Source organism: Mauremys reevesii, linkage group 19 (assembly GCF_016161935.1).
Source record: "Mauremys reevesii isolate NIE-2019 linkage group 19, ASM1616193v1, whole genome shotgun sequence".
In the NCBI taxonomy this organism is placed as follows: domain Eukaryota; kingdom Metazoa; phylum Chordata; order Testudines; family Geoemydidae; genus Mauremys; species Mauremys reevesii.
In genome coordinates this window covers 1,500,796-1,525,575 of record NC_052641.1, presented here as the reverse complement: position 1 = coordinate 1,525,575, position 24,780 = coordinate 1,500,796, and the positions used below count along the sequence as shown (strand labels likewise).

The 24,780-nt window shown below is 46.7% G+C and overlaps 2 protein-coding genes across 11 annotated transcripts in view; one reads left to right on the top strand and one right to left on the bottom strand.

Annotated features, from left to right (window-relative positions):
- The first annotated feature begins 6 nt into the window (after positions 1 to 6).
- Positions 7 to 4,905, top strand: CDC26 (cell division cycle 26). 3 transcript variants are annotated; one of them, XM_039506588.1, is made up of 3 exons: positions 7 to 132; positions 1,431 to 1,539; positions 4,456 to 4,905. In XM_039506588.1, exons 2-3 carry the CDS (start codon positions 1,459 to 1,461, stop codon positions 4,630 to 4,632), a joined length of 258 nt encoding a protein of 85 aa, XP_039362522.1. In that variant the 5' UTR covers positions 7 to 132; positions 1,431 to 1,458; the 3' UTR covers positions 4,633 to 4,905. The 3 variants fall into 3 exon arrangements, with proteins under 3 accessions (XP_039362522.1, XP_039362524.1, XP_039362523.1); XM_039506590.1 differs by having other exon boundaries at positions 35 to 56; XM_039506589.1 differs by having other exon boundaries at positions 58 to 83.
- A 2,018-nt stretch (positions 4,906 to 6,923) lies between these two features.
- The window catches only part of SLC31A1 (solute carrier family 31 member 1), a 75,877-nt gene continuing 58,020 nt past the window's right edge, over positions 6,924 to 24,780 (bottom strand). For 4 of the 8 annotated variants that reach the window (XM_039506579.1, XM_039506580.1, XM_039506583.1 and 1 more), the window contains 4 exons: positions 18,654 to 18,835; positions 13,867 to 13,939; positions 13,307 to 13,475; positions 6,924 to 10,852 (listed from right to left, as the gene is read on the bottom strand). In XM_039506579.1, coding sequence (XP_039362513.1) covers positions 10,651 to 10,852; positions 13,307 to 13,475; positions 13,867 to 13,939; positions 18,654 to 18,788 — 579 coding nt within the window. In that variant the 5' untranslated portion in view covers positions 18,789 to 18,835 and the 3' untranslated portion in view covers positions 6,924 to 10,650. Of the gene's footprint in view, positions 10,853 to 13,306; positions 13,476 to 13,866; positions 13,940 to 18,653; positions 18,836 to 18,998; positions 19,021 to 19,870; positions 20,009 to 21,233; positions 21,300 to 24,003; positions 24,087 to 24,780 lie in introns of those variants that run through there. The other 4 variants (XM_039506586.1, XM_039506584.1, XM_039506585.1 and 1 more) reach the window with 4 other exon arrangements.

Here is a 24,780-nt window from a genome sequence, read left to right as displayed (position 1 = left end):
CATGGAGGGAGGAGCCGGCCGGCGCCCCCGGAACGCGGCGCGGGGCATGCTGGGAGGTGTGGTCCCACGGGGCGGCGGCGCCGGTCGGTTTAGGGGCCCGTTTGCTTTTGGCGGGGTCGGGTGCGGCGGGCGGTGAGTGCTGGGGGCCGGGGCGTTCGGGGTGGCGGGTCTGTGGGTCTCCTGGGCCGGAGAGGAGTGAGGGGGGGTAGGAGCCCCTTAGGGCCCTCTGCAGACAGGGCTGGGGGTCCCTGTGCCCGGGGATGCAGCCCCCTGCCCGCCTCCCCCCCGGTGCCATTGTAGCCGTGCGGGCAGGGGCCGTTCTGTGTGCTGCACCCACCACATGGGCCTGGCCTGAGCGCAGCTTCTGGGTGCTAGGGGATTGCAAATGGTAACTGGCCAATTGTAGCGGGAGCGAGTTAATCTACTTGCCCAATCCACCCACCATCCCACCAGAGGCGGCCAGGCCCTGTTCTGAGCCCTCCCCGTACTTGCAGCAATAGCTAGCAGGCCCTTGTTGTCACGCTGTGGAGCATTTTAGCTAATTAAAACGGAACTGCAGTTTTCAGAGTAACAAGACAAGTAGTCTCTGCTACAGTATACTTAGTCACTGGCTAATTTACATCGTTCAGACATTTGTCTGGGTCTCCCTTGGCAAACTATGGACTGTGAGCCGCATCTGGCCCGCCAGCCTTTTAAATACAGCCCTTGAGCTCCCGCTGTGGAGCGAGGTCTGGGGCTTGCCCCGCTCCAGCTGAGGCACAGGGTCGGGAGCTGCTCTGCATGGCTCCCGGAAGCAGTGGTATGTTCCCCCTCTGGCTTCTATGCGTAGGGGCAGCCAGGAGACTCTGCTCTGCATGCTGCCCCCCACCCCAAGTGCAGGGGTGGCACCTGTGGACAAGGCAGCACACAGCAAAGCCACCTGGCCACGCCTCTGCGTAGGAGCTGGAGAGGGGACATACTGCTGCTTCCGGGAGCCACTTAAAGTAAGTGCTGCCCCAACCCTGCATGCCTGAGCCACCCTCCCCTGCACCAGCCCTGAGCCCCCTCTTGCCCCCAAGCCCCTTGGTCCCAGCCCGGAGTACCCATCTACACCCAAAGCCCTCATCCCCAGCCTGGAGCCCGCACCCCCAGCCAGAGCCCTCACCTCCTTGTACACCCCAACCCCAATTTCATGAGTATTCATGCCCGCCATACAATTTCTATACCCAGATTAGGGTGACCAGATACCAAGTGTGAAAAATCGGGACAGGGGGTGGGGAGTAATAGGAGCCTATATAAGAAAAAGACCCACAAATCGGGACTGTCCCTATAAAATTGGGACATCTGGTCACCCTAACCCAGATGTGGTCCTCGGGCCAAAAAGTTTGCCCACCCCTGTACTAGTGCAAGATAGCCAGGTTCTGCTGACCCTCTATTAAAAATGCAAACAGGAACCAGTTTGTCTGAGAAGCATTCGAAATGCTGCGTCGGAAACCAACCCGCCTGGAGCTGAAACTAGATGATATAGAAGAGTTTGAGAGCATTAGAAAGGATCTTGAGGTGAGAGTAAACCTTCTGGAGACACCCCTGTATGGAAACCAGGTGATTGAACCCTGGTAATTCGGACATGTGCATAACAGGGCTTGTCTGAGAATAGAATCTCACTCTGCAGCAGTATACGAGAATGTCCAAAAACCAATAGAAAATTTCAGCTAGTGCAGAGCAGCAGCCTTTTCATTTACTGATGGTTCATGTACCGAGCATCTTACTCCTCTGCTCTACAGTCTCTACAGCCTCCAGCTAACATCTGGGTGCAGTTCAAGTTGGTTGATCATTTGGCTGATGTGTATCTTAGACATCTGCTTCTCTCCTCTTCTCAGTAGTCAAGTGAAGCTGGGAGTCTTGATTTGACAGTCCCTAAATTGGTACCTCTGGGGCCTGTTATTCTCAATGGAGAATTCTGATGTTGGAACTTGCTTTCTTGGGACCCTAACTGTGGGACCTCCAGGATATCTTGCACGGCCTGCCTATCTGCTCAGGTGGTCCCTGAGGGGATCAGTGAGTGGAGAGGGGATCTATCTATTTCTGGTAGGGTAGGGGGTGCAGAGGAGCATTGATGTTAATGTAGGTTTATCATTGTGTGAATGACATTTGTATTCATGCACCTGTAGCCATTGGGACAAGCATAATATTTACACTGAAAACATAGAATGATGTTAGTTGGGAATCTTGGGGCTATAGGTGTACAGTAGTTCTGTGAAAAGCTCTGGAACATCTTAAAACTTCAGAGCCATCAGAATCCCTTCCTGGAATGATAGCCCCATAATTGGGAATATACAGGCTTTCTCCATTTCTTCAGGGAATGGATGTGCACCCGAACCCCCCCCCCCCCAATTTTGTGAGTAACTTTATCTCTAAACACATCCTGAGCAAGACTTGGCTTCCCTTAACTTGCAGGTTTCAGAGTGGTAGCTGTGTTAGTCTGTATCCGCAAAAAGAACGAGGAGTACTTCACAACTACCACTTTGAAACCTGTCACCATGCAAGGCACTGAATTTAGCCATATGCAGTGTAAATTCTTAACTTGCAGTGCACTGCCATGCACCCGTGTGACTGTAGCATCACCCCTATTAATTGATAGCCATTTGTATACATGCAGGTTGTGAGATGTCTTAATTCTGTGACTCGTATATTAACACTTATGGGACAATGTATTTTCATTAGGGCTTTCATTCATAGTTAACTCATGTTATTAACTCAAATTAATCGTGATTAAAAATTAATTTTTTTATTTTCTACATTTTCATATATATGGTGTTGTAATTGAAATCAAAGTGTATATTTTTGACAAATATTTGCACTGTAAAAATCATAAATAGTACTTTTCAATTCACCTCATACAAATACTGTAATGCAACTCTTTGTTTTGAAAGTGCAAATTACAAATGTACGTAATTTTTTTTGTTACATAACTGCACTCAAAAACAAAACCCTGTAAAACTTCAGAGCCTACAGGTCCTACTTCTTGTTCAGCCAATCGCTAAGACAAACAAGTTTGTTTACATTTACAGGAGATAATGCTGCCCTCTTCTTATTTACAATGTTACTAGAAAGTGAGAACAGACATTTGTATTGCACTTTTGTAGCTGGCATTGCAAGATATTTGTGTGCCAGATATGCTAAACATCCATATGCCCCTTCATGCTTTGGCCACCACTCCAGAGGACATGCTGATGACGCTTGTTAAAAAATGTGTTAATTAAATTTGTGACTAAACTCCTTGGGGGAGAATTGTATGTTGTCAGCTCTGTTTTACTCGCATTCTGCCATATATTTCATGTTATAGGAGTCTCGGATGATGACCCAGCACGTTTGTTTTAAGAACACTTTCATAGCAGATTTGACAAAAAGCAAAGAAGGTACAATTGTGAGATTTCTAAAGATAGCTACAGCACTGAACCCAAAATTTAAAAATCTGAAGTGCCTACAAAAATCTGAGAGGGACGAGGTGTGGCACTTGTTTTCAGAAGTCTTAAAAGAGCAACTCTCCGATGCAGCGCCTACAGAACTCAAACCACCAAAAAAGAAAATCAACCTTCTGCTGGTGGCATCTTTCTCAGATTATGAAAATGAACATGCGTCGGTCCACATTGCTTTGGATTGTTATCAAGCGGAACCCATTATCAGCATGGACACATGTCCCCTTGAATGGTAGTTAAAGCATGAAGAGACATATGAATCTTTAGCGCACCTGGCACATAAATATCTTGTGATATCAGCTACAACAGTATCATGAGAACGCTTGTTCTCACTTTCAGATAACATTGTAAACAAGAAGCAGGCAGTGTTATTTCCTGCAAATGTAAAAAAACTTGTTTGTCTGAGCAATTAGCTGAGCAAGAAGTAGGACTGAGTGGACTGGCAGGCCCTAAAATTTTACATTGTTTTACTTTTGAATGCAGATTTTTTTGTACATAATTCTACATTTTCAACTTTGATGATAGAGATTGCACTACAGTACCTGTATTAGGTGAATTGAAAAATACTATTTCTCTTTTACAGTGCAAATACTTGTAATCAAAAATAAATATAAAGTGAGCACTATACTTTGTATTCTGTGTTGTAATTGAAATCAATATATTTGAAAACAGCCAAAAATATTTAAATATGCTATTCTATTATTAACAGCACGATTAATCACTATTAATTTTTTAATTGCTTGACAGCCCTAATTTTCATCCTTATGGCTATCCAAAAACATCCAATGAACTTGTTCAGTCTGTAAGCAATTTCTCTGTAATGAAATCAGCTTACCTAACATTTTTCCTACCTTCACAGTTTGAAGGCTCTCCCTGTGGTCAGTTGTCAGAGCTGAAATGGACATCTCCTTGACAGTGCTAACATTCCCTCTATGGAAGAGTTTCTCTAGTTTTCCATTGTCCATATTTTTAGTTGATCACTTTTTTCTCGCCCCAGAGTTGTAAGAAGCAGCGTGAAGATGTGGATGTAGTGGGAGCCACTGATGGAGAAGGAGCTATTGGTCTGAGCAATGACCACAAGAGTCGAGAACAAATGATAAATGACCGAATTGGTTACAAACCTCAGCCCAAACCCAACAACCGTTCCTCCCAGTTTGGAAGTTTTGAATTCTAGAGATTTGATGGCCTGCCACCTTCCACAGGCAATTGAGTATTGGACCATGATGGGGTGTTCATCCCAGACAGTGCTGGCAGAGATGTTCAAAGGCTGTTCGGATAGGTCTGGGACTGGCCTGTGTTTGCCAATGAGTCTTGGGCTTCAATAGGGGAAAGTGTTTGCCTTTTCCAAAGGCTGGTGGGATGTGTTTTTAACCTGACTTGTTACTGTACCTCCCAGAAACCCCTCTGCCCAGCAACTTTGTTTTAAATAAATATTTTTTTTAAATGAGAGGCTCTTAACGTATCAGAAAACACACACAGGGGCAGGTAAAGATTAATGGAAAATGTGACCAGCAGAGTTGGCCTCCTGTGGGGGAGAAAAACAGGAATCAACTGAGGCCACTGCCCCCATAGGGATTTGCACAGAGGCAAAGGTCTGCCGCCATGGAGCAATCTTTTTGGTGTTCTTAAAAACCCAGCTCCAAGTGGTGCAGGTGATTGAGCCCAGGGGAGTAATTCAGAGAGGTGTCACTCACATTTTTATGGATTGGGTACCTGTGAGTGAAAGCCCCAGTTTCTCTGCACACCAGGAGGAGGCAGGGCAAACTTCCCTAGACACTGCGCTTGCACAACTGCCTTACTGTTTACTCCCAAGTTGTTGAATCCTTGGCCTCCCCTGAGCATGCCACGAATGAAGCCATGTATGATGGCTGCTATGTGGATTGCTGGTTTACTAGGAAATGGACCAGGCTTCAACTCATTTCACAGAAGTCATTTCATAGCTGCATTCAGACAGCTACTGCCAAGCTGAGGTGGATTTGAGTTGGCGCCTCAAAGATGAAAGGCTCAAATCCCTTTCACAATCCAATCTCCCTCTCTAAATACTTCCAACAGTACAACAGTATAAATGGGAGGCTGGGGAGGTGACTCACTTTGTGGGCTTTCTGATCAATAAGTTTGACTTGGACAATGGAAGTAGTAAATAATTAAAAGCCGGACCGTGTCACTAGGCTTTAGCTATTTGGAGAGGATTTTTAGAGTGCTGAGGGGCGTTGGTTGTAAAGAGCAAAGGCTACCAATCATAGCTGCATAGCTTAATGTCACAGACAAAAAATACCCCTAAACGGATTGTTTTCTGGCAGAGGCTGATCAGCAAAATCCACAGGTCTGAGATGAAGGTTAGTAGTGCTAGGTTTAACTGGCTGCATAGCCAGCACCTGTACCTGAGTGAGGTCATAGTCAGCTAGTGCAGGCCACAAGTAAGTGACTGAGAGAAAGCTAGGTTACAAAAACTGAGGGAACTGAGTCTTGGTGTACAAGATTGACACTCCACTCCCTACTGGCTGAGCCTGGGGACAGACGGCAGGACATGGACCCTCAGAGTGGATGACCAAGTTAACATCTCTTTGTCACCTTCTGTCCAAGGTTGTTTCCCACCAGTTTTTGATGGATTGGCCATTCTTGTTCCAAGTAGCCCAAGTGATGGAGTAACCACCATTTTTTGAGAGAGACTAGTACTACACAGGGGCAGATTTTCCCTGTCTTAGTTTTGTCCTGCTACTTCTAGTTATAAACTCATCCATTATGCTAAATTCCTCTCTAGCACTGCTGTTCACCCACTTGAAACAGCTGTAAGTTTATGGCCCCTCTGCTCAGGCTGTATATAGAAAGCACAACTTCCTCCAAAATCTGCTAACTATTGTTCCTCTACCTGACTTTTCCCATGCATTGTAAGCTTACATGAGCAGAAAGTTACCCTTGCTGGTCATGCATCAGTGAGCTCCAGCACTACTGTCCCAAGAGCTTTGGAGGCTGTTTTTCATGGGCTGGTATTGGTACTCAAGTGCCACAGCAGATACTGTTCCTTTTCTCCATTCTTAAACACAGCAAGCCTGGTATTCAAAGCCTCTGCAGTGTACTTGTCCTGTGAAGGTGGGTCGGCTGGAAAGGGGCTTGGGATAAGGCCATGTTGAGCAGTCTAGGTGCTGACTCCATAGGTCACTTACAGCTGGGTAGTTACTCCTCGTGGAGGCTGTTGGTACCTGCTCTGGCTCAGTGCCTAGCTTTACCTTTTCCATGTTGGAGGTAGCTGCCAAGACACTTCCACCCCAGTAAAATGCAGTCTACTTTATTAACTAATTGTATACAGGAAGAGCTCTATTTGCATTTCAAACAAGTTGTTTCCAGAACAGTGGATTTAAAAACAAAGTCATGGTCCCCTGTTACCAACCCTGTGATACAGCTGGAACCAGCTATAGCTCAACTAAAAGGCACTACCCCCAATTGTTTCCTAAAGGCACTTAGATAAAAAAGCAACAAAAGACAGTTTATTTGCAACAGAAATCAGAGTCTAGGAGTTGAGTGAACACTGTAATTCATCCAAGGTCACAATCAGGAGGCACAGTCTGAAAACAACATACTTGCATGCAGCCCATCATACATTATCTTTAAGCATGTTAAATCGTTGAAGAACAATTAGTAGTCATTGGAGGGGGGGGCTTTCCTCCAATAGAAGTCTAGTGTCAGCATCAAGAGGTCTGCCTCAAACACTCCTGCAAAAGATTCCAGGCAGGAAAAGGGGTGTTACTAGAAGGTGCTCTAGAGAGGTTGGCAAATCAACAAGCCTGGGCCAGGAACACAGGGATGTTAGGACTGATGTACCATGTGGAGATTGTAACCCAGTGAAGGATGTGGCTCTGTCAGTTTATTTTATAAACACACCACTAGATTGTCAATTTACATTTGACCACAAAGGATAAAACTTGGCCATGGATTGAAGGCTCATGAGAAGCCCACAGAGATAACAGGGGCACATTCATATTAAGTGAGCCTCAAGGCTAAGACATGGCCCTGGCCACTCTTAGCAAACTTGTGAAATGCAACAATTCAGGCTAGTAAAGTCTGTGGAGATTGCGAGACAGCAGGGTCTCATCAAGCAGAGAAAACATGCTGCAACCAGGGTAGAGATGACAGGCACAATTCATGTATCGGGGATGGGGAAGAGTAGTTTTGAATTGTACTCGTTATTGATGTGCCCCTCTCTTCCTCTCCCAGCCTTGGCCTGACTAGCATCAGAACATACTTCACCCACTTGAGCCAGTGCCACCCCTCTAGTGAAGTTATTTAAACTTCAGGGCATGGAGCCATTAATAGCTGGGGGGCAGAAAGCCCCCCCCCCAACCCCCTCCTAAGTGCCATAGGCAGGAGAGAATTGTTTGAAGTACATTAGGAGGCTTTTTCCTTCCATGATACAGCTGGTGTGGGCCACTGCTGGAGAGAGGACATCAGTCTGGCTGGAACTTTGCTGCACTAGTGTACCCAACCTAGTTTTCACTATACATCAGTTACTCCTCAGGAGGCCACTCCTCCCACATCACCTTGGACGTTTATCTGGATATGGAAAACACCAGGATTGTAAAGGGAAGAACCTGCACTGCCAGGCATGGAAGAATGGAGGCAGGAGTCTTCCTTATCTCCCATCAAAATCCCAGAAGGGGTAGTCACATCTGATCCCCTTGATTTTCAGTCACATGCTGACCAGCTACATGAAACAGCAAGAGCTGAAATCTAAGTCCCGTGGCAGCACTTTGAAGTGTGTGTGTGTTCATGTGCGAGCTCTGGGAGAGAGCTCTCCCAGCGCTCCTGGTAAACCACCTCCATGAGGGGTTTAGCTCCGAGGGCTGGGAGCCTGTCCACACTAACGCTTTAAAGTGCTGAGACTTGCTGTGCTCAGGGGGTGATTTTTCACATCCGAGCACGTTAGAGCGCTATAAAATGTAAGTGTAGACAAGCCCTCAGAGACTCTACAATGAGTAGACTGACAAAGGAAACACTACTGCCAGTTCATCATAGCTGAGCCCATAGCTGCCTGGGACATTAACTGCTGTCAGCAGTTGCTTAAAGTATCAGCAAGCCACAATGTGCTTAGAGGTCAGTGGCTATTTGGACACAACCAGAACATGAACTGGAGTTCATGTTGGGACTGATTCTAAGGCCGCACTGACCATGCATCCCCTGGGCTACCTAGCTTTTTCTTCCTTGCCTCTGCCATTTCTCACCCTCTGGTGATTTTATTAATTTCAGAGCATCTGGGGAGAGTAGAGTTTGTGTGACAGGCTGCTTGAAACAACGTAGCCCTGCCTCTCACATCACATTCAGGGGCTGTAAAACAAATGGCATTTCTCTAGCATCTTTCATCCTAAAGTACCTTACAAATGAGCTAATCAACTCTGAATAGCAGCAGTTCTCCAGCTTTCCCATTCCATGATACTCTTTGGGAGAGACCCAGACCCACCTTTCCCACAGCCAGATCAAGACGGGCTCCAAGGGCTTGACCTTAGGCCACAGTATCAGAACCAACAATATACAGAGATCATATCAAGAACCTAAGCAGCCATTTCACACCACACAGCTGCTTAGGACAGGAAATGAGGTGTAAAATAACTACTTAAGCTGCAAGGGGATTTAAGGAGGCAGAACAGCATTTCTCCCATCAGAATCAGGCCAGCACACTCGGCCCACCTCCTACCCAGAAAACCAAGAGATCTGTAACAAGCGGTCAGGAACTCAGCTTTACATCTTATCTCTAGCACCCTAGCAACACAGAATTCTCTAGTTCCACAGTTTAGCTGTGACTCAGAGGGAAGACCACCAACTATTGAATCAACCCTGCTGCCCACACAGATCTCCCAGCAGGACCTGAACCCTGCCTTGTTCGTGAGATCTGTTGGGCTCCTAGCACGAGGGGCCTGGCTGGAAGGTGGGAAGCTCTCCATTGGCTGCTATCCAGCTCTGACATTGGCATTGGTTGCTCCAGCACAGCCATGTTGAGAAGTTCCAGTTTGGTGATTATGATAAAGAAGAGTCCTCAGGGTTGGAACTCCTTTTACTGACCCTATAGTCTCTTATCCCCCAACCCTCATCTAAGAGGAGCAAGTTTTAAGGCTGCTATATCCTCCCTACACAAGTTTGGTTCTTTACCTGCCAGCCCAGCCAAGGAATCTCCTCTACAGAAATGTCAATCTTTAATAGCTTTCTTCATGTCACTTGGTTTAACCGGAAAGAAAAGAGAAATCACAATCTTGTAAACAGTCAGAACAATAGAGCCAGCTGCTGACAATTTGCATGGAATGACAAATCGGAGTCTAACAGCATATGGCTGCAAATCAAGATGAAATCAACAGGGCTTCGATGGTTTATTTAAAGTCTCTTTCTGCTACTTAAAAATGCAATTGCTGATTTGCATATGGCAAGTACGTTTCCATGATCAGTAAGCCAAAGTGGCCAGTTTGAAATGTTTCTGCTGTTCAGAGCAAGAATACAGCAGAAAACCAGTAACATTAAACAGACTTGAAAGCAGCCCCAGTCTGGCCCAGATACACATAGATACAATATGCCCACTGGAGTTAATAAGAATGGTGCACACTTCTCGGGGCAGACCTAAGCCCATTAGGCCTCTGGTGATTTACCAGCAGCACTCTGTAATTTTGTGGACAGAAGTTTCTACAAACTGTCCCAGAGGGTTTTGCTGGCCCAGAGGTCAGTCACATCCCCGCCTCCCTCCCCCAGGCATTAAGTACAGATTTTTTTTGAAAATTAAAATAGTCATTGTCACATACTGGCTCCTTTATCGACCATGCATAAACCCCCCAGATCTGAGCATTTATTCTTTAAAAATAAAATGATTTAAAAGGACAGTTCAATAATCTTGAAAATATCTACTTGCTATGTAATTTCAATCAGGGAAAAATCTACAAATACAACATAAATTGTGGTCAAGGGTGGCTCTGGTGTGACCTCAAGAGCTGGTCCATCTAGTGTGGGCACCAGACTGCTTGGTGGGAAATCCTCAACACCAGGAATCCCTGTGAGCTGCCCAGGCACTGTCCTGACTAGGACATTGGTGGTAAAAAACACACTGATTTTCATGGTGTATGTTGCTTCTCAGACAGCTGGGGAATGATCCTCATCCTCTTGGTGACTGCAGTTAGAGCGAGCGAAGGGGCAAAGAGAGGCTCTCGCTCTGTGTCCAGCATTAATGGCAGTGCTCCGTGATATCCACAACAACTGCCTTTTTCCAGCTGAAGAGGAAGTAGCCAGTGCCTGCGCCTGCTGCCACAGCTATGCAGAGGTATGCATTGTAGGTCATGAAGATCAGCATGAGGAAGTAACTGACCACCACTTGTATGATGTGCAGCACTGTCTGCAGGAGATGAGGGAAGCTCAGCATCTGTTGTCTGAGGAATCAGAAAAGGATGAGCAGTCAGTGAACAGAGTCACAGGATGGGAAATGCAGGGTCCTCGCAGAGAGACAATAACCTATGGGCTGGGAATGCCAAGTTACATAAGAACATAAGCACGGCCGTACTGGGTCGGACCATAGGTCCATCCAGCCCAGTAACCTGTCTACTGTCAGTGACCAATGCTAGGTGCCCCAAACAGAGTGAACCTAACAGGTCATGATCAAGTTATCTCCACCCTCTGACAAACAGAGGCTAGGGACACCATTCCTTACCCATCCTGGCTAATAGCCATTAATGGACTTAACCTCCATGAATTTATCCAGTTCTCTTTTAAACCCTGTTATAGTCCTAGTCTTCACAACCTCCTCAGGCAAGGAGTTCCATAGGTTGACTGTGTGCTGTGTGAAGAACTTCCTTTTATTTGTTTTAAACCTGCTGCCCATTAATTTCATTTGATGACCCCTAGTTCTTACATTATGGGAACAAGTAAAAATAACTTTTCCTTATTCACTTTCTCCACACCACTCATGATTTTATAGACCGCTACCATATCCCCCCTTAGTCTCCTTTTTTCCAAGCTGAAAAGTCCTAGCCTCTTTACTCTCTCCTCATATGGGACCCATTCCAACCCCTAATCATTTTAGTTGCCCTTCTCTGAACCTTTTCTAGTGCTAGTATATCTTTTTTGAGATGAGGAGATCACATCTGTACACAGTATTCAAGATGTGGGTGCACCATGGCAATATGATATTCTACGTCTTATTCTCTATCCCTTTTTTAATGATTCTTAACATCCTGTTCTCAGGCCCGGTGCAAGGATGTTTAGTGCCCCAGGCGAAACTTCCACCTTGCGCCCCCCCCGCACCCCTGCCCCAAGGCCCCCCTGCAGCAGAACCCCCTCCACCCTGAGGTGCCCCCTTGCAGCAGCTCCCCACTCCCCACCCTCCACCCTGAGGCACCCCGCCCCAGCTCACCCCAGCTCCACATACGAGCACAAGCACCCCAAGCACGCTGTCGCTGCTTCACTTTTCCCACCTCCCAGGTCTGCGGCGCCAATCAGCTTAGGCGCTGCAAGCCTGGGACAGGGGAGAAGTGAAGCAGCCACGGCGTGCTTGCGGAGGAGGCGGGGCTGGGGTGAGCTGGGGCGGGGAGTTCCCCTGCGTGCCGCCCCTCCCCCCCACTTGCTGCAAGCGGCCCTCCCCGCGCTCTCCTGCCCCAGCTCCCTCCTCCTAAATGCCAGTGGCGACCGGGGCGGCCGAAGATCCGGCCGCCGCGGTCGCTGCCAAAGAAAATGGTGGCCCCCAAATCCTAGTGCCCTAGGCGACCACCTAAATGGTTGCACCGGCCCTGCCTGTTCGCTTTTTGACTGCCGCTGCACACTGCGTGGACGTCTTCAGAGAACTATCCACAATGACTCCAAGATGGAGGTTAAGTCCATAAATGGCTATTAGCCAGGATGGGTAAGGAATGGTGTCCCTAGCCTCTGTTTGTCACAGGATGGAGATGGATGGCAGGAGAGAGATCACTTGATCATTGCCTGTTAGGTTCACTCCCTGTGGGGCACCTGGCATTGGCCACTGTTGGTAGACAGGATACTGGGCTAGATGGACCTTTGGTCTGACCCGGTACGGCCGTTCTTATGATCTTTTTCCTGAGTAGTTGTAGCTAAATTAGCCATCATCATATTGTATGTATAGTTGGGGTTATTTTTTTCAAACGTGCATTACTTTACATTTAACCACATTACATTTCATTTGCCATTTTGTTGCCCAGTCACTTAGTTTTTCTGAGATCTTTTTGAAGGTGGCCATGAAACACCAAGAGAGATGGGATAGTAAAGGGCAGAGATCTCCTGTCATGTGTATTTGTCATAGATGACTGCAATGTTCTCCATGAAGCTGGGTGCTTTGTAATAAAACTGGTTATTCCTGAATAAGGAATAACTATGTTCACTGGGTGATCACAGCTGCTAAGATCAAAATCATTCCAGCTCATTTTACTACCTGGACCTCATTGCCAGCCACACAGAGCAGCTTGTATGCAAACAGAGTCCTTGACCACTCATGGGCACAGAAAGATCCTTTGGTGCCTAATGTAAGAATAGGCAGAGAGAGTCTAGTGTCCTGGCCAAATTAAAATGTGGAAACAGCACACCTCCCTACGAGCTTCCCCTGCTTTTATTTGTTGTTTCCCTTTTCGTAAAAAGGGCCTCACGTGGCTGGTGCAGAGTAGCTGTTGCATTCTCTTCCCTCCAAAAAAGGGAGCTGCAGGTTCCCTGTATTTACAGTTTGTTCTTTAGGCTCCTTCAGGATGAAGTGTGTACAAGCATGAAGTTAGTTTTACTGCAGAGGACTATTTGATCTGTATAGAATTTGCTATGTTTCAGTCTTCCTTGTGTTTTCTGCTGAGATGAGCAGGGTTTGTGTTAGAAGGAAAGTGGATTCTTACCCAACTGTTTTGTGCGTCTCCATCAAAGTGGTGCCATTTGGTCCCGGGACAGGCATGGAGTTGTAGCGAATGCTGACCTGTGATTTACGGAGCAGACTCTCCCGGGCTATTTTGAGGCCCTCATAAAACATGGCTAGGCAGAAGACTGCAACAAAAGCACCAGCCATTTCTGACAGACAGGAAAGGACAAAACAAGGTTACTGACTCTGCACAGGATGAGTCATCTGCTTCAAGCACATAGAGAAAAGTACCTAACAATCCAACAAACAGCTCCCACTGCACAGGCCACAGGGAGTGCGATGTCCAACCGCATAAAGTGAAACTCTTGATCACATTCGCTAAGGCTTGTGCAACACTCAAATAGTGACACGGAAGTCATCCCATCACCTTCAGCCTCTGTGCCCCAATTTCCAACCTGTTAACCATCTTGCCTTGGACGCTCTAGGAGCCTCTGACCTCATGGGGTGGGGTCATTCAGACAAGACTGCTCAGTAGCAAGCCTTTGGTTTGGCCTGGGGTGAGCAACAAGTCAGCCGTTTTGCTAACATAGCTTTACTAACCTCCAGGTGTATTGATCACCAGTCCATAAAAAAGCAGTGGCACGTTCTTGTAGCTGAAGTGGAAAGTCATGTCCTGGCCAAGACAGAAAAATCATTTAAAACCTCAGCAAGATGCGTAAGCTCCAATGGAGGGAGACAGAACTTCACAGAACACACACACAAGCCCTAAAAAAGTTAAATGGAAGGACATTGTGACAATATAACTAGAGTTAACCTTGGAGGCAGTCCATTCTGGTCAGTAACTAAGTACATAGTTGAATTGACATTCTACCGCAACCTAGTGTAGCAGAAACACAGACTGCAGTGCTAGGTATGCTGTGCACACTCCAGTTACAGCTGTAACTAGTCGCTTGTCCATTTGTAACGATTTTAATTGAAAAGTCACTGGATTTTACTCTAAAAATTTCTCCAGCAGCATTTTTCTTACTTTGCCTATATGTAAATTTCAATCATCATCAATGGATTTTTTTGTCAGTTTGTGTGTGCACGGTGATTAACATTTATCCATAAAAATGTAACCCTTCAAACCCTACCTATAACTTAAATAAAGGGTTTTTATTGTTTTGTTAATTTCTTTTTAAAAAGTGATCCCACATAGGTCATTAAGGTGTGCCCAGTGTGTTGGTGCATTGCCACAGAACTGTGCATCTTCAGACATTTTTTTTTCAGGGTTAAAAAGATCTAGTGGAGTTTCTCCCTTCTTTGAATCTTATTGGCAGATGTCTTCAGGTTATAAAAAGATGACAATGTAAATTAAAGACAGAACAGAGAGAGAGAGAGGATGCTTCTTCTTCAGGCAACTAACAGAAGTTGCTAGATCACAGGCCCTGGTTCTCATGGGGGACTTCAATCACCTCGATATCTGCTGGGAGAGCAATACAGAAGTGCACAGACAATCCAGGAAGTTTTGGGAAAATGCTGGGGACAATTTCCTGGTGCAAGTGCTGGAGGAACCAACTAGGGGGAGAGCTCTTCTTGACCTGCTGCTCACAAACAGGGAAAAATTAGTGGGGAAGCGAAAGTGGATGGGAACCTGGGAGGTAGTGACCATGAGATGATCGAGTTCAGGATCCTGACACAAGGAAGAAAGGAGAGCAGCAGAATATGGACCCTGGACTTCAGAAAAGCAGACTTTTCTGCTGATGGGCAGGATCCCCTGGGAGAATAACATGAAGTGGAAAAGAGTCCAGGAGAGCTGGCTGTATTTTAAAGAATCTTTATTGAGGTTGCAGGAACAAACCATCCCAATGTGCAGACAGAACAGTATATATGGTGGGCGACCAGCTTGGCTTAACAGTGAAATCCTTGCACACAAAACACAAAAAAAGACGCTTACAAGAAGTGGAAGATTGGACAAATGACCAGGGAGGAGTATAAAAATATTGCTCAGGCATGCAGGAGTGAAATCAGGAAGGCCAAATCACACTGGAGTTGCAGCTAGCAAGGGATGTTAAGAGTAACAAGAAGGGTTTCTACAGGTATGTTAGCAACAAGAAGGTGGTCAAGGAAAGTGTGGGCCCCTTATCGAATGGGGGAGGAAACCTGGTGACAGAGGATGTGGAAAAAGCTAATGTACTCAATGCTTTTTCTGCCTCTGTCTTCAAAACAAGATAGTTCCCAGACTACTGCACTGCGCAGCACAGTATGGGGAGGACATGACCAGCCCTCTGTGGAGAAAAGTGGTTCAGGACTATTTAGAAAAACTGGACGAGCACAAGTCCATGGGGCCGGATGCGCTGCATCCGAGGGTGCTAAAGGAGGTGGCGGATGAGATTGCAGAGCCATTGGCCATTATCTTTGAAAACTCATGGTAATCAGGGGAGGTCCCGAATGACTGGAAAAAGGCTACTGTAGTGCCCATCTTTAAAAAAGGGAAGGAGGACAACCAAGGGAACTACAGGCCCTTTAGCCTCACCTCAGTCCCTAGAAAAATCATGGAGTAGCTCGTCAAGGAATCAATTTTAAAGCACTTAGAGGAAAGGAAAGTGATCAGGAACAGTCAGCATGGATTCACCAAGGGCAAGTCATGCCTGACTAACCTAATTGCCTTCTATGATGAGATAACCGGCTCTGTGGATCAGGGGAAAGCAATGGATGTGTTATTCCTTGACTTTAGCAAAGCTTTTGATATGGTCTCCCCCAGTATTCTTGCCATCAAGTTAAAGAAGTATGGGCTGGATGAATGGACTATAAGGTGGATAGAAAGCTGGCTAGATCATCGGGCTCAACGGGTAGTGATCAATGGCTCCATGTCTAGTTGGCAGCTGGTATCAAGTGGAGTGCCCCAAGGGTCGGTCCTGGGGCCGGTTTTGTTCAATATCTTCATTAACGATCTGGAGGATGGTGTGGACTGCACCCTCAGCAAGTTTGCAGATGACACTAAACTGGGAGGAGTGTTAGATACACTGGAGGGTAGGGATAGCATACAGAGGGACCTAGACAAATTAGAGGATTGGGGCCTAAAGAAATCTGATGATGTTCAAAGGACAAATGCTGAGTCCTGCAATTAGGACGAAAGAATCCCATGCACTGCTACAGACTAGGCACCGAGTGGCTACGCAGCAATTCTGCAGAAAAGGACCTAGGGGTTACAGTGGACAAGAAGCTGGATATGAGTCAACAGTGGGCCCCTGTTGCAAAGAAGGCTAACAGCATTTTGGGTTGTATAAGTAGAGGCATTGCCAGTAGATGGAGGGACGTGATCCTTCCCCTCTATTAGGCATTGGTGAAGCCTCATCTGGAGTACTGTGTCCAGTTTTGGGCCCTGCACTACAAGAAGGATATGGAAAAATTGGAAAGAGTCCAGCGGAGGGCAACAAAAATGATTAGGGGGCTGGAGCACATGACTTATGAGGAGAGGCTGAGGGAACTGAGATTGTTTAGCCTGCAGAAGAGAAGAATGAGGGGGGATCAGCTGTGGCCTGATTGGGGCATGGCCCAGCTGCGGTTGCTCTGCCACCAGCTTTTCCCCTGCCCCAGCCCTCTGCCAGAGCTGTATTAAGCAATTCCGGGCAGGAGCAGGGGACCACCCCACTACAGTCGTGCTTTGAGCAGGGGGATGGACTAGATGACCTCCTGAGGTCCCTTCCAACCCTGATATTCTATGATTCTATGATACACACACTCTACAAGTATTGATGAGAGAGCTTCACAGAAGAGAGACCTGATTCCACCATCATAACAGAAATGCAGGGTGGGTGTCTGGGCTGGTACCAGCAGGATTCAGGAAGCTGTGTTAGCAGGGAGGGAAGCCACCCATCTCATTTCACATGGCAAACCAGACAGCAGCAAATGCCAAGTGAGTGGAAAGGCCCCTCTCTCCAATGGACCACAAGGGTCCACTTACGGGAGCAGCATCTGTAGTGGCTGCCACATAACATTTAGTATGAAAATGGGTGCAAAGACACAACTCTCAGTCCTAGGGGTAGGAACAGTTTGTAAGGGAAAAAGCAGCACAAATACCGTAAAGCTAGTGGAGCCAGTCAGTAAGGTATTTCCACCTGTAGTGAGAGGAGAACAATGGAGACAGGCAGCCAGGGTGGATTAGAGGGAAAGTTTCTGTCTCCCTCTGCTGGCAAGAGGGCTCTGTGACAGTGCCAGCCAGCCTGGCTGTTTGGGGAGGCACAGCCTTCACTACCCGGCCCTCCACACAATTTTGCAACCCCAATGTGACCCTCGGGCCAAAAAGTTTGCCCACCCCTACAGTAGAGGAAACCATGTGGTGACTGACACACAAACTGGCACCCACCAAAATACTGTACATTCAGCGTGGCATTGTCCTGCACTCAGGTCATGGGGATGAGTTAAGGAATGGGGTTGGGCTTGGTTACTTTGATTCAATCGTAACTTAGATCTTTCATTTATTACAGTGAATGTTCTTCACAGAGCTGGTTAATGTTCTTGCTAGGAGCTCAGATGAAGAGTTCTATTCCAGGAGTTCTCAAATGGGGGTCGGGACCCCTCAGGGGGTCACGAGGTTATTACATGGTGGGGGAGTTGTGAGCTGTCAGCCTCCACCCCAAACCCCACTTTGCAATCAGCATTTATAATGGTGTTAAATATATTAAAAAGTGTTTTTAATTCATAAAGGGGGTCACACTCAGAGGCTTGTTATATGAAAGGGGTCACCAATATAAAAGTTTGAGAACCTCTTTTCTATTCATTTCCTTTTGTCTATAGGAAAATCCCAGTAAGGAAAGACCACATATTCTTTGGTCTAAATGACTCGGAGCAGCTATCCCAGCAAATGCCTAGAGAGGCCCTTCCAGAAACACTCAGGCTTTCATGCATGTCTTCTGCTCACAAAAGGTGGGGTGCCAAGCATGCAGGCTACCTGGCTTTCTGCAAGGGAAGCACAGTTTGCAGTAAAATGAGCCCAACTCTTGAACACATTTCATATGACAGAATGTCCGCTAGGGAAACTGCCCTTGTTGCCTCTCCCAGCTCAGATACACAAACCAAGGCAGGACAGATTTTCATTTATGTTAACAGCTGCCACTGAAGACAGAATAGCACATTTGGGGCAAGCAGCAATATTAGAGGATTTAAAGAATCCTTGTAGAGAAACACCCCTCAGGAAGTGAGCTCAGCAACTGGGTGAATGGATTTAGTGCTATTAAGTCATGTCCTCCCTGCAGCTAAACATTAATAAATAAGCATTTTAGAAAACTGATTCTGACTCCTTGCTACAAAGAGCCACCTGTTCAGGGAGGCAAAAGTCTTTGGACTTTGGAAACCGAGCTCAATTTAAGCTCTGGATGATGTGTACTTTTCTGGACTTCACTTACCATCATCATCATCCCTTCTCCATGATTGTGCCCCGGTGATGTTGTAGGGTGATGGTGTTCCGAGGTTGGATGATAATGCTCAGAGGTGGATGCCATGGAGCTGTTCATCATATGGTTTGCATGGTGGCTGGACATCTTTACTGCAGAGTTGTCAATGATGGCACACACAGGACAGTGGGAGCCTTGAAGAAAGATGGAATAATGGATGTTAGGGCGAGAGTCACAGGAAACCCTTCTCCAAACAGAAGGCAGTTTCTATTGTCCACAAAGAAGAAGTCAGGCCTCCAACAAGCCACACCACGAGAACTGCTGTCCTAGAGATGTGGCTCATAGCTTGGGACATACCATCATCCCTCAAGCTCTGTACACAGAACTCAAAGCAAACGTTGCATTTCCAATGAGGTGTGTTTCCATTATGTTAATTTCTTTAATATCTTTGCAACTCTCTAGTGGGTGGTAAGCACACAAGGTCGCTACCCTGAAGAACCTACAATCCAATTGAGAAAACATGCAGCAGGGAAGAAAGGATCCTTTTTAACTCATTAAGTGAAAAAGTCTCCTCTAAACTCCAGACATTGAACATGCAAAAGCTGACTTTTGTTGCTGCTGAATCTAATTGCTCCCAATTTTAATTTAATCTATCAAGGTATCAGATTCACAATAATTCTCCTAATTGGCAGCCATGCATTTGATTGGGAACAGGTCTATCCAAAAATTGCATTAGTTTGGGACAAGAGTTATTGCTGATGGAAAGGTCTGGAATAGCCCCAGGCAAGCCAGTCTCATTTCAAGGAACTTTCGTTCTTCACCTCTCCCCTCTAATTACTTTAGACATAATGAGAGAGAGAAACATATAGAAGGCTGCAAATCCAAAACCATTAAATCTGTTTACTGCAAATCAAGTGGGTCTGGACGGGCACTTTAGAACAAGAAGAGAGCAAATAAATGGTTAATGGTGGTCATGGTTTCTCCCCCTCCCTGGGGTGAGGTGCCTGTCACAGGAGCTGATCTCAAAATGCTCTGGAGAGTAAAAGAGCAAAGGCAGAAAGGGATTAAGGGTTCAGAGGAGATTTAGAAAGGAGCTGGAGAGTCGGTGAGGCATAGGGATACAGAGAAGGGGACAACTTATACCTCATATCAAACACTGAAGTGAATGATATAGCTAATGTAATCTACTGGGCGGAGGGGGAAGAAAGAATCCCTCTTTCCATACTTACTGTTCAAACCCAAGGGTCTGGCACGAGGAGCACAGAGGCCACACAGGCATAATCAGACTGTGAGCAAATTAAGGGAATATTAAGGGCTAGTGCAAATAGCAGAAGAAAGTAACTACTGTATCCTCAGCGCTCTCGCCTGGGAGCAAGCATTACAGGTGGACTCAGTGTTTATTTGTTCAATGCATCAGAAGAGCCTACTGCCTCATCTACATGCACATACAACTGTTAAATTTCAAAGCCAAAGAACCAGAGTGGAGGAAACACCCACTGACTGACACACACACACACACACACACAACCCCAAGCCTCAAATCTCTCCTGCCCAAGCAAAGGGGCAAACAACTGTACAGCCCTGTATATTAGGTCTTGCAAGAGACATGCTGCATGGGCACTGCAGAACAACCAGGGCCTTGGACAGACGCATGGTGCCTCAAATAGACAGTGATTCAGGAGACCTGGGCTCTCTTCCCAGCTCTGCCACCAATTTGCCATGTGGCCTTGGTTAAGTCATTTAGCACCAGTTCTGAAGGCTCTCCCAGAGCTTGACAAAACTGAAAAGCATTGCTCTGCTCTCCTTGGAGAGATGTGCTAGGTAGCCCTATTGACTACAACAGACTGTGCTCTGGGTCCTTTATGGTCTAGGATTCTATTCACAACAAAGTGATACAGTTTTAAAAAAAACAATGAAATGAAAACCCATCTCAACCATCCTAAAGCCACAAGCTACAGGAGACAGTGGGAAGGGGAGTGTTGTGTGCAGAAGAGATGGAGAAAGGTCTTCAATATGGGAGCAATGGTGATCAGGAAACAACCCAGCTTTTGTAGAAGTTTTTAGGTGGTTGGAAAGTGGAAGGGGAGATGTTGAGATAAGCACACCAGAAACTGATACTTCTGGAGTGAGCTCTGAGTTTACCAGTGCTCTCAAGCTTTTTTACTGGTGACCCCTTTCACATAGCAAGCCTCTGAGTGTGACCCCCCTTAAATATATTAAAAAGTGTTTTTAATTTATAACACCATTATAAATGCTGGAGCAAAGCAGGGTTTGGGGCGGAGGTTGACAGCTCGCGACCCCCCCCCCATGTAATAACCTTGCGATCCCCTGAGGGGTCCCGACCCCCCAGTTTGAGAACCCCTTTAAGCTAAATAATTAAGTGATGTTTCCAGAGTTTGAGGATTTTGTGCATTCTGCCACCCCTTCCTTCTCACAGTAGGATAATATGAAATTCCCCCTCCTCCCCCGAAAACCACCTTCATTCCCCCACTGATGTCATTAATGGCTTTTCCCTGGATGCACCAGTGTTGAAATTAAACAACTATCCCTCTGTCTTAGAGCTTTAAACTGCCACCCTTCTCCCTAACATACCTGTAAAATCAACAGCAATAGCCAAGTCCCTAGCAGATTCCAGGAAGTCTTGGCTCTTCTTCCTTTTCAGGTAAAAAAACTGTGTGGGAGGTAGGGATTATTTTTTAGATTTTAATGATTTACTCTTTGTCTTGGTTGCTGGGGATGCAGGGGATGTCAGCAGTGGGAGGAGCATTCAGAAAAAGCTAACTACCTTAACAAAATGACAGTGAAGTATTCGAGTGAGAAAGTGGGGTTTGGTTCTGTTGTGCCGTTTGTGGGGGGATTGGTTTTGTTTTTTCAAGTCTGAGTTGGTTAATACTGCCCTTGGTGATGTTCACACAAAGCCTTTCTCCCTAAGGAACGAGGACCACCGATCTCCCCGCCACACCCCCCCCTAAGATCTCTACAGCTATTTGACACGTGTAGTAAGATATTTCGTGAGCCCTTAAAGTAAGATAATGACGGAGAGACAGCTCAAGCCATTGTGCAAAGGGAATCAATACATGGAAAAATCATTTAAAAATAAGAGTCACCCCCCTGGAGAGCAAGGAAAAAGTCAGCCTGGCTGCATAGTGAGTGCTGGGCACTAATCGACTGAAGTTACAATCAAGGATCTTCACTCTCCCCAGCTGATGGTGGGAACAGATGGCTTGGAGCAGCAGCTCTAGTAAATTAGTGGGTTTGTGGGTCTGCAACAAGACTTAAGGCAGCAAGAGCAATCCAGAGTAACTAGTTGGCTGCCAGGCGAAGAGCTGTATATCCTGCAAGAGGCATTGCTTTTACAAAGCCAGAGTCTAACTGGGGCCAGATGCTAGCTCCTATTATGGCAAAAGCTTTAAGTAGGTTCAGTCCAGAGCACACACCCAGCCATCAGCGGCAGGTATTTTTATGCGAAGGGGAGGTTTGCTCTCCAGACTGCACTGCTGCCTGCTCTAGCACTTATTAATGCACTCAGGGAAGGAAATAAAATTACACAGTGACTACTGAGACCTGGACAGGTTCACCTGTCTACACAGCACTTCTAGCACATGCATCCTCAACAGCATCCTACTGAGTGAGGAAGAAAAGTAGGGAAGGGAAAAACTGGTTAAGGGATAAATTTCCTCTGCATCTCATTTTGCTGACTCTTTCACATCACAGTTTAGTTCTGGAGCCAGCTCTCTATACAGGGGCAGTGCGTTCCGTTTGAAGGCTCATCAAGACATTAAGAGAAGCAGACCAGGACTTACACACAGGACTAGAAGCGCAGAACCAGATCCTGAGTTCTAATCCCAACTCCGGACACCAATTCCCTCCATCGCTTTGGGCCAGACACCCCGTCTCAGTTCCCACCCACCAACCCCACTCATCCATGAGCAGAACCAGTTCTCAGGACATGCAGACAATGCAGATGTAGGTGGGGTCACTCCTCTGTGGAGCCCTGGGACTGACGTAGCAGAGTATTACTGGGGATTATAGAGAGCGACTGAAGGAAGATTGGCCACCTCTTGGCTTACTCTCAGAAGATGAAAGACAAGCATCTTGTACCATAGGGATCCCGATGCTCCCCGTTTCCCAGGGGATCTGCAAGGGCCAGTTAAGAAGAACGAGGTGCTTTGAGGAGGCAACACGCTATGTAAAGAATAGTCCATTGTGGCTCTTCCCTGGAGACAGCCAGGCCTGTTGCTCAGACCTCTCTGGGGTAAGCTCTCCAGTGGCAGCCAGTCCTTCACACATCCCAGAGAGACACTACAGGTCAGGAAAGGTCTAGACTGGGGGCGGGATCCAGACAAATGCTGAGGAGGAAGCACTCAGCCTGGTCTAAGGATCTGTCTACACTTAACTAGAGATGTGACTGCAGCCCATGCAGAGGCACCCCAGTTCGCTTAGACCTAACTAGTGCGAATACCAACAGCAGTGAAGCCCTAACAGCACAGGCTTCAACCCAGGCCAGCCACTCAAGTCGATACCTAGGATCCCTGGCAGGTTTGCAAAGCCCATACTGAAGACTGTGCTGCTGCGACTTCACTACTCTTGGTACCAGAGCTAGATCGGGTACGTCTACACATGCTGCAGCCACACCTCCAACTGCAGCACAGACAAACTCTAAGACTCCTAGTGGGCAAATGGAGCCCTTCTTGCCAAGCCAGACAGCTAAGTGGATTCCACTACACTGAGCCCCCTTTGAAATTAATACGTGTCACAGACATAACCAAAAAATAGTCAACTCCCACAGCACTTAAACATGCTCCACACAATAGAGTTGTTCAGCTTTTCACACACCAGCTATTCAAAGGAATAAAAGCCATCCATTTCTATGGCTACTGCCCAGAAGAATGGGACCCTTGCAAAACACCTATCAGGTTCTCTTGTATGAGGGTTATTTACTCTATTCCTGGAATAGTGTTTGTCAGAGGTCCTAGTGACAGTACATGTATCAGCCATGTTGGGAGGGGGACATCAGTTCCATCTTGCAACACAGGTGAGACAGCATTCCTGATTGGGGGACAACCATGTGGCAAATGGGTCTCCTGACGGGGTTGATTTAGTGGCAAGAACAGCATTTAGAGGTTCACAAACTAAAGCCAGAGCAGGTAGTGAAAGTTTCAGGATTTAAAGCTGATGCCAAACTGTAATGAAAGCCCTGAAAGCAAACCTAGAGAAGAAGAGAAACTGAACTGTTCACAAGTCATAAGCACAAAAGACACAGTTTCTGTGCCATTCCCAAGCCATGAATCTGCCAGTCCTGCCTGATGCTAAGAAGCGATACATACAAGAAATACATGGCAGTTATTAGCAGTCTACTTACGGCAGTCCAGCAGGCAGCCAACGATTTCCAACCTTCCTGACTTGCTCTGAGCAGCCACCCTTGAGCTCAGAGCTTTTCAAAGGAAGACACCCCAGCCAGATGTGGGAGGGGGAGGAGAGTCCATAGACACACTGCAGTACTGTTCACTCCCTCAACCTGTGGTCTGCAGTGAATGGTCTGAGCTAGTCATCATAAGACCAGAGTGCTGCCTCTGGTTTATTCCATTTCCTGACACCCTTGCCAGCTTCAAATGCTTCCTCTCCAAAATAAAAGCCTGCCTCCGGGGCATCACTAAACTCAAGGAGATTACACTCAAAAGCAGCCAGCATATTCTACCTGTTGTATTTCATGAGTTGGGGTTCTAAAGCCATATTTCTTGGTTTCCCAGCTCAGCACGGAAAGGTCATTCTGGGTCTGAACTCTGTACAGCAAGTGTCAACCCAGGATCACAGTGGCCGTACACAGTGAAGTATTAGGATGCAACAGGTTGATACCCCTGATCCACCTCAGAAGGCACAGGGGAAGTGGGTCTTTGGGGGTTCAAAGGAGGAGAGGGCAGATCTTGTGACTGTTTAGCAGGGAGATGCTAGAGATGCCTAGGCGGGAGTGAAAGAAGAGGGGCAGGAGGCGAGGAGAGCAGGGATATGGCCATGGTACAGCTGTGTTGAGCTATGAAGGGGAGGACGAGGGTCTTGCATGTGATCTGAAAAGGAGTGTGGAAACCAACAATGGGATTGGAGAAAGGAAGATAAGGACAGACTGGTGCATGAGGGAGAT